General features: G+C 42.3%; 1 protein-coding gene across 1 annotated transcript; it reads right to left on the reverse strand.

The window, feature by feature from the left end:
* Positions 1–2,966: 2,966 nt before the first annotated feature.
* On the reverse strand, positions 2,967–9,135 carry LOC133655118 (oocyte zinc finger protein XlCOF20-like). Its single transcript, XM_062055036.1, has 2 exons — positions 8,996–9,135; positions 2,967–5,704 (listed from the first exon to the last, which is right to left on the reverse strand). The coding sequence occupies exons 1-2, from the start codon at positions 9,048–9,050 to the stop codon at positions 4,758–4,760; spliced, it is 1,002 nt and encodes a 333-aa protein (XP_061911020.1). The 5' UTR covers positions 9,051–9,135; the 3' UTR covers positions 2,967–4,757.
* Positions 9,136–9,424: the final 289 nt, after the last annotated feature.

Raw genomic sequence — 9,424 nt, forward strand, 5'->3', positions numbered from 1 at the left:
AACACATGCCAATACGGCCGGGTTAACTTATAAAGTGCAATTTTATTTTATTTTTTATTTTTATTTTTTTATTTTATTTAATTTTTTTTAATAATGTCCTGCCCAGCTTCTCAGGCAAATCATATAGCAGATGCCCATATCGGCTGTTCAGATTTACTTTACAAAAGAGAAGTGTAGGATACTTCTCTTGTTGCCTTACTTGTATTTTGACTTTATTAAATGTATTTATATTATCATTTGGTGCAGCCGGGCCGGAGCAGGAGGGGATAGAAAGAGAGAAAAAGGAAGACAGAGGGGGGAATTGTGGGGACAAGAGGGGGATTAGACAGAGAGACAAAAACAACAACAGCAAACACAACAACAACAACAACAACAGAGCAACATCAGCAAATACGACATGTACAAATATGATGGTAAAAGTAATAGCAAATAAGCAGTTAGCGAAAATTTTAAAAAAAAATACAGAAATGACCATGAGCATTATTACACTAAAAATGGAGCAATATGAATACCAATAGAAGTAGTGCTATTGATAATAAACAATACCAATACTTTACCTTTATTATCAACAATACAATTGTTCAAATGCAACAATACATATACGTAATGATAACTTGAGATACGAAAGAATGCAGAAAAATGGAGGGGAAGAAAGAGAAGCAACCTACATTAACCTTGTAGATTGTTATAGTAACAATAGGTTAAGCTTTGTCAGTGTGCCATGTGTTATACCCAGTTTACCCTAGGGCAACAACATTAATATATGTTTGATGAAACGTGATTATGTGCATGAGTGTATGTGTACATATGTACTTGTATATGTACAGTATGTGTATATGTGTGCTTATACAGAGAATGTATATGTACAGTATGTGTATATGTGTGTACAGCGAATGTATATGTACAGTATGTGTATACAGTATGTGTGTTTGAACAGTGAATGTATATGTACAGTATGTGTATATGTGTGTTTGTACAGTGAATGTATATGTACAGTATATGTATGTGTGTGTTTGTACAGTGAATGTATATGTGTAGTATGTGTATGTGTGTGTTTGTACAGTGAGTGTATATGTACAGTATGTGTATATGTATGTTTTTACAGTGAATGTATATGTACAGTATGTGTATACAGTATATTTGTATAATGAATGTGCGTGTGGATGTACGAACTTTGAGTGTGTAAATATGTACTGTATTTATTTGTATATGTATGTGGGAGCGTAGGTACCTATGTATGTCTGTATGTATGTATGTGAGTATATGTGAATTTGCATGTACAATACATTTGACTCCCAGTGTGTGAGGGAGCCAGAGTATGGCCCCAGCCTCCCCGAGAGCCCATTCCACAAACAGTAGGTGTGGTGCCCAGGGAACCAGGGGCCACCACCCCCACGCAGCCAAGCCGGACAGCGACAGGAACCCCAGAGCCTGGCCCACCGCGCCGCCCACAAGGGCCAGCAGCAGGCCACAGACAGACTCACCCGGCAGAGGACAAGGCAAAGTGCAATTTTAAATTTCCCGCTAAACTTCCGGTTGAAAATGTCTATGTATGATGACGTATGCGCGTGACGTCAATCGTTGAAACGGACGTATGCGGACAAATTGAATCCTATACAAAAAACTCTGTTTTCATCTAAAAATTCCACAGTATTCTGGACATCTGTGTTGGTGAATCTTTTGCAATTTGTTTAATGAACAATGAAGACTGCAAAGAAGAAAGTTGTAGGTGGGATCGGTGTATTAGCGGCGGACTACAGCAACACAACCAGGAGGACTTTGACTTGGATAGCAGACGCGCTAGCCGCCGAACTCACCTTAACTTCCTCCGTCTCCGGGCCGCCGACCGCATCTGTGATTGGGTGAAGTCCTTCGTCGCACCGTCGATCGCTGGAACGCAGGTGAGCACGGGTGTCGATGAGCAGATGAGGGCTGGCTGGCGTAGGTGGATAGCTAAGGTTTTTAGCATAGCTCTGTGAGGTCCGGTTGCTAAGTTAGCTTCAATGGCGTCGTTAGCAACAGCATTGTTAACCTTCGCCAGGCTGGAAAGCATTAACCGTGTAGTTACAGGTCCATGGTTTAATAGTATTGTTGATTGTCTATGTATCCTTCCAGTCAGGGGCTTATTTTGTCTGTTTCTATATGCAGTTGAGCACGATGCTATCACGTTAGCTCCGTAGCTAAAGTGTTTCGCCGATGTATTGTCGTGGAGATAAAAGTCACTGTGAATGTCCATTTTGCGTTCTCGACTCTCATTTTCAAGAGGATATAGTATCCGAGGTGGTTTAAAATACAAATCCGTGATCCACAATAGAAAAAGGAGTGAGTGTGGAATCCAATGAGCCAGCTTGTACCTAAGTTACGGTCAGAGCGAAAAAAGATATGTCTTGCACTGCATTCTAGTCCTTCACTCTAACGTTCCTCATCCACAAATCTTTCATCCTCGCTCAAATTATTGGGGTAATCGTCGCTTTCTCGGTCCGAATCGCTCTCGCTGCATTGAAAACAATGGGGAAATGTGAGGAGCCTTTCAACCGTTGACGTCACGCTACTTCCGGTACAGGCTAGGCTTTTTTTTTATCAGCGACCAAAAGTTGCAACTTTATCGTCGATGTTCTCTACTAAATCCTTTCAGCAAAAATATGGCAATATCGCGAAATGATCAAGTATGACACATAGAATGGATCTGCTATCCCCAGTTAAATAAAAAAAATCATTTCAGTAGGCCTTTAACTTTAGGTCTAGATGTAATAGATTTTGGCCCAGAAGTGACCCTTGATTTAATAATAACAATGCAGTCTCATGTGTATTCTCCTATCCTGTTTTTTAGCATTTCACCCAATTCAGAACCAATCCCCTAATGCCGTATCATTCTAATTTGTCGATTAGGATACTGTGATTGTGTCAAATGGTTTTGAACATCTATATTAAAATCACCGCGTATAAAAACATTTTAGGTTATTACTTGTGTAAATTGTATTGATCCAGTCCATGCATTTCTCTGACTGATTTTGGTCTTCTGTATAACTTAGACTTAGACTTCCTTTTTATTGTCATTCAAATTCGAACTTTACAGTACAGATGAGAACGAAATTTTGTTACATAAGCTCATGGTAGTGCAGGATAAAAAAAAGCAATAAGGTGCATGTATAAATAAATAAATAAATAGGTTACTGTAAGCAGCTGACTATAACAATAGTTCTTCTCCTGGTGGATTTCTATTGTTATACATTCTGGTATGTTATCAATAGCCTTTGTTTAATCTTTTACTACTTAAAAGTTATTATTTTTCCCATACTACAGGTATATACCCCTACTCCGCCTCCACTCTTATGGTTTCTGTTCTTCTTAGTCTTTGTCTTAATCCTCTTGGCCCTCTTGGGAGCATAGGGCGTCCACCATGGATCTCCACCTCACTCTCTTCTGTGCGATGGTCTTCACTTCTTGCCAGGAGGTCCCCATCTTGGTCAGTTCACCAAGAGTGGACCGCCTCTTGTTGGATTTTGGTCTCCCTGGCTTCCTCTTGCCTTGAGGATTATAGTCCAGGGCTTGTCTTGCTATGTTTCTCGGATCCTTCCTAAGTGTATGGACGATCTATCCCCACTTTCTGCTTTTGATTTCTGTTGATGTAGTTAAATTCATATCCTTCCAACTCAAACGTGAGTCCCTACATCCAGCCATGTCTCTGAAATTCTAATTACTTTAAAAGGTTGATTATCTCAGGAAGTTGGCGTACATGCTTCTGCTATTGATAATGGTAAATGGGTTATACTTGCATAGCGCTTTTCTACCTTCAAGGTACTCAAAGCACTTTGACACTATTTCCACATATACCCATTCACACACTGATGGCGGAAGCTGCCATGCAAGGCACTAACCCTGACCCATCAGGAGCAAGGGTGAAGTGTCTTGCTCAAGGACACAACGGATGTGACTAGGTTGGTAGAAGCTGGGGATCGAACCAGGAACCCTCAGTTTGCTGGCACGGCCACTCTCCCAATCACGCCACGCCGTCCCATTGATGCGTATCATAGATAGCCTATCTTCTGAATGTATGTTTTTATTGTTCCACTTTGTAATAGTGATAAATACTGCTAATTGTGTGGAAAAAAATGGTGTCTGGGTCTATGTCATCCGGTTCGAGCCGTGTATTGTCTGCGTAATGAAGGGTCTTGTAAACATTTTCATTACTCACTGAAAATGCTGTTTTCTGAGTAGGGCCTGCAGGGCGAATTTTTTCATTAGAGATTGTGTGTGACATATCACAGAACAGAAGTAGAAGGAAGCAAGTAAACGTGTATCAGCATTAATTGTATGCTGAATGTTAGCAGCTAACAGCTTGCTGCCCGGAAAGTTCGGGTGTATTTTGTCTGGCCGGAATATACACTCAGTACACTGGATTAACTTGAGGGGGCGTACGTGAGCTGGCAGTTGCATGTCCATGACGTCTTCCGACTTCGAAATGAAGCGGCTGACTCAGGGCCTCACCTCACCAGCCATGAACCTCACAGCACGTCACTGAATAAATGTATCTACATGATGAGTTAGGACTAAATGTAGCGTTGCCATGGCGACAGCCACAGTACTGGTAGACCAGCAGGAAAGAGGAAGAAGGAAGCTTATGTCTTATGTGTCACAACATACAAACATGAGAGGAGGTCTGACAAAAGCAGTGCGAACATGCAAAACTTGAGTCGTTTATTAAGTTAGAAGTGGAATAAATGTTTTGCAAGTGCCACATGACAATGACAGAACCACTAGGTGGCGCTCTTCCCCTCAACACACTTGTGTCTTTTAAACTGCGAGTGCCAGGTGAAGCGCTGCTTGCAAACGTCGCAGGCGAACGGTTTCTCTCCGGTGTGGGCCACCATGTGTGTGGTCATGTGACCCTTCTGAGAGAACCTTTTGCCGCAAACTGAGCAGGCGTACGGTTTCTCTCCGGAGTGCGCCGCCATGTGTCTGGTCAAGTGACCCTTCTCGGAGAAGTTTCGCCCGCACAGCGAGCAGGAGAAAGGTTTGGAGCCGGTGTGCGTGCGCATGTGTATGTTCATGTGACCTTTTTGAGAGAAGCTCTTGGCGCAAACGGAGCAGCTGAAAGGCTTGGTGCCGGTGTGCGTCCGCATGTGCTGAACCAACGCGTTGCTCTTGGCGAAGCTGGCCTCGCAAACGGAGCAGGAGAAGGGTTTCTCCCCGGTGTGGATCCGGAAGTGAACCACCAGATCCGAGCGCTTCCGGAACCTTTTGCTGCAAACGATGCAACTGAAGAGTTTCTCAGCGTGGACCTTCTTGTGCCATTTCAGGCTCGACTTGGACAAGAACGTTTTCCCACACTGCGAGCACGTCAGCGACGCTTCGTGAGGCTCGAACTTCTCGCTCGCAGCCGCTTCTCTGTGGTCGCCGGGGTTTAAAGCGGGCGCGGTGGTACTGATCCAGTTGTCGTCGCTGACGTCCGTGTCACCAGAGTCTGACGTCACGTCGTCAGCCTGAACCAGCGAGCCCAAGATAAGGTCGGCTTCTTGTCGACTCGTCGCCTCCTTGCCGCCATGAAGCCGTGACCACTCGGCTCGTTCTTCATCTTCTTCACTCTTCACCTGGAACTGGCTGATGTCAGACTCCTCCTCTTCCTCTTTCAGCTGAGGGGGCTCTGGCTCCTCCTGCTGCTCCTCTTTCACAACGACCACCTTGAGGACGTCTGATGGCAGCACTAAAACAAACGCACGCATTAATCCGAGGAAACACCGGAAGTCTTGTTCATCAGTAGTAGTCCCTTCAAATATCGTGGCTTCACTTAATAACAGATTTCTTAAAAACCTTTTTTTAAGTAGCTTCTACATATTTGTGGTTTAAATCAAGTGTTATGTCTTATTTATGTTTAAGTTAAAGTACCACTGATAGTCACACACACACACACTAGGTGTGGTGAAATGACGCTCTGCATTTGACCCATCCCCTTTTTCCACCCCCTGGAAGGTGAGGGGAGCAGTGAGCAGCAGCGGCGCTCGGGAATCATTTTTGGTGATTTAACCCCCAATTCCAACCGTTGATGCTGAGTGCCAAGCAGGCAGTATTATATTTATTGCAGTGCAAGATTTGTCTTATTTTCTATTACTATGCCGTAGCGATCGATAAAGATATTTACAAAGCGGGACTTCTGTTTCCGGATTAGAGCTAAATGCTAAAAACATGTCGGCTAATCTTGGCGCTACTGCAGCTTCACCACAAAAATAAATTTGACTAACTTCAGTGTCTCCCACAGATTGCTAAAATACATGTGGCGGTAGAGGCATGGCCAGGTCAGTGTTATATGTAGGCATGTGAACACCTTTTTTTTTTTTTTTTTTTTTAAAAAGAGGAAAACTAACAAAAAAAAGGAATTTTTTTTATTGGCACACAGTGCTGCCGAGAAAAACCTCAAAAGAACATTTTGAAAATCAAGACTACATTTCCTGCAATTGGGTGCATGTCTACACTATATTTTACTGTTAAGTTAAAGTTAAAGTTAAAGTACCAATGATTGTCACACACACACTAGGTGTGGTGAAATTTGTTCTCTGCATTTGACCCATCCCCTTGATCACCCCCTGGGAGGTGAGGGGAGCAGTGGGCAGCAGTGGGCAGCAGTGGGCAGCAGCGTAGCCGCGCCCGGGAATCATTTTTGGTGATTCAACCCCCAATTCCAACCCTTGATGCTGAGTGCCAAGCAGGGAGGTAATGGGTCCCATTTTTATAGTCTTTGGTATGACCCGGCCGGGGTTTGAACTCACAACCTTAGGTTTATTCTCATCTACCAACCTCTTTTGCCTGTCTTTTTGACACCTATGTGTCCCATGAATGTACCACAGATTTTTTTGTAAATAATTTATTATCATTGAAAATGTCATGCATGCTAAGAACTCAGAAAACGTTTACCTTTTGGCAATTCTATCTTGTAGCCACGCCCCCTCATGTAATATAGTTCATCAGCGACATCAAAAATATACCTTCTTGCTGGATACTAATAAATGCTCTAGAGTAGGGGTGTCAAACTCATTTTAGCTCAGGGGCCGCATGGACGGAAATCTGTGCACACGCGGGGCGCACCATTATAATCATGGCATTAAAACTAAAAAATAAAGACAACTTAAGATTGTTTTCTTTGTCTTACTTTGGCCAAAAAATAGAGCAAACACATTCTGAAAATATTATAATAAAAATATGGGAAAAAAATACCGGCAGTGGTAAAGTATAGATCCATGAAGGAAAGAAGAAAGTTAATGAACGTTTATAACTGAATCAATTTACATATGCATAAAAATTTGGTTTTTTTGTATTATTTTTTTTAACGAATTAAGTAACGTTTATGACAACCTTTTCCCAAAACACAATATAGAATGTGAGATATAACAGGATAATGCATACATTGTTATCTAAACGGTTACAAAAAAGTGGGACCCCAAAAATTTACTGTAGGACCCCATTTTTATGACTTGATGGGGTCCCTGGGTCCCCATTTTGAAAATTCCTAGCGCCAACACTGATGGAGTATCGGTGTGTGCAAAACAGCAGCAGGCAGCTGTGGCCTGCGGGCCGGTTCTAATACTACTCTAATATCATCCTCGGGCCGTAGATAATTCATTCAGATTGCGCCCGCGGGGCTTCACTTTGAAACCTCTGCTCTAGAACTACAACTGGTTCGGAACTAAGAGTGTTCGGATGGTAATCATCCAAATATGATTAGCAGCAAAGTAGACGGCCGTCAACGTTGTGGCTCGGAGACCACTGAAACATGAACTTTAGGCAGAACAACTTTTTGACGAGCTTCATCTACAACTCCTGCCTCATCAATAACCCATATCCCCACTGGTGACACCAGCGATATCGCAACATCGGACTCGTTGCAACACTTTAGTCTAATAAGACAATGAACGGGCATAATGGAGATGAATTAGTTTTGATGGATGGATGGATGGACATCAATAACATGGCGTAGGCTATAGTGATGCGGAATGGAAACATATACAAGCAATCCTAACAACACGGAACGCTAACAACAAAAGCTAATGATCATTGTGCGACTGTCAAGTTGACCAAGTTTTTGCAAAACAACACATATCTGTGGTTTTACACGTGGAAGCTTAATTCTAACTTGGAGAAATTACCCAGGATGTGACAATTAAGAATTTCCAAAATTGTGTAAATACTTCTGTCAATACATTGCATTGACAAGTGAGGTGGTTCTGGATTATTACATCTGGAGTTTAAGGTTACTTGCTGCAGTACTGATAATATGAGTCCGTTATTTGGACTGCCACAAATAGATTGGTCACGACGTGTGAAGTGGAGGTAGGTATCATTATTGCTCCAAATATACATGGGAAACAGCATAAAAAGGGAAATGCAGGAAGTATTTATTGCATTATTCTAATAAAAAGTCAAGGAGTCGTGTAGGGCACAGGGGAGACGGTGCGTGGAAGCGTGCAGAAATCTCCACAAGCGTGCAGCTTGCATGTCCATCCATCCATCCATTTTCTACCGCTTGTCCCTTTCGTTAAAGTAAAACTTTGTTTAAGTACCAATGATTGTCACACACACACTAGGTGGTGAAATTTGTCCTATGCATTTGACCCATCCCTCAGCTGCATTTGGGCGGAAGGCCGAGTACACCCTGGACAAGTCGCTACTTCATTGCATGTATTTATATTAAATTCGTTGTAGTTGCATAAAAAAATTAGTTTTAAAACAAGTTTTCCATGGACAAGTGGATCCCTGCTTTGTAAAAGCGTTAGATCGGCTGCTTCAACGCAACCACTAAATGATAAGTGTGTGATTGCTGAACAACGAGGTAGAGCATATGGAAACATAAACACACTGACACCGAAAGCGTGCAGAAAAGAATCATTGCGTCAGCAAATTGAACATGGAGCTAGCCGCGTCTCCGTACGTGTTATGCTAGCATTAGCTTAGCAATGAAGGTGCTATGGTCGTAAAACATGTATGGAGTAAAAATGTCACAAACCTTCACTTTGTAACTGTGTCTCGGGATACAAACTTCGCGGCGGCTCTCGATCCATCTCAAGTGTAAACTTAATGTTTGCGTCTTTGTTTTATTTGTTCACGCTACCATTTTCTCTAGTGGGCGCGACCCCTGTGCTTGTCTCAACATCCGGAAACCCTTTTCAAAATAAAATACTCACCCGCGACCAGTGGTTAAACAACGTAGAAAGTATCCGATTTTTTTAGTTTATTTAGAAATTTCCTCTGGATATTCCTATTCGGTTACTTCGTTAAGAATCAGAATGGTCTTATTGGTTTTAATTATTTAACGTAACACACGTACACTGAGTTAGTGTCCGACTGTGACGAATCCATGTCCAGACTTGACAATTGTTGTATAGAATACGATTTAATAATGACATATACTATTTAATGTAATAGTGTTTCTGAT

The sequence above is a fragment of the Entelurus aequoreus genome, linkage group LG08 (genome assembly GCF_033978785.1).
Source record: "Entelurus aequoreus isolate RoL-2023_Sb linkage group LG08, RoL_Eaeq_v1.1, whole genome shotgun sequence".
In the NCBI taxonomy this organism is placed as follows: domain Eukaryota; kingdom Metazoa; phylum Chordata; class Actinopteri; order Syngnathiformes; family Syngnathidae; genus Entelurus; species Entelurus aequoreus.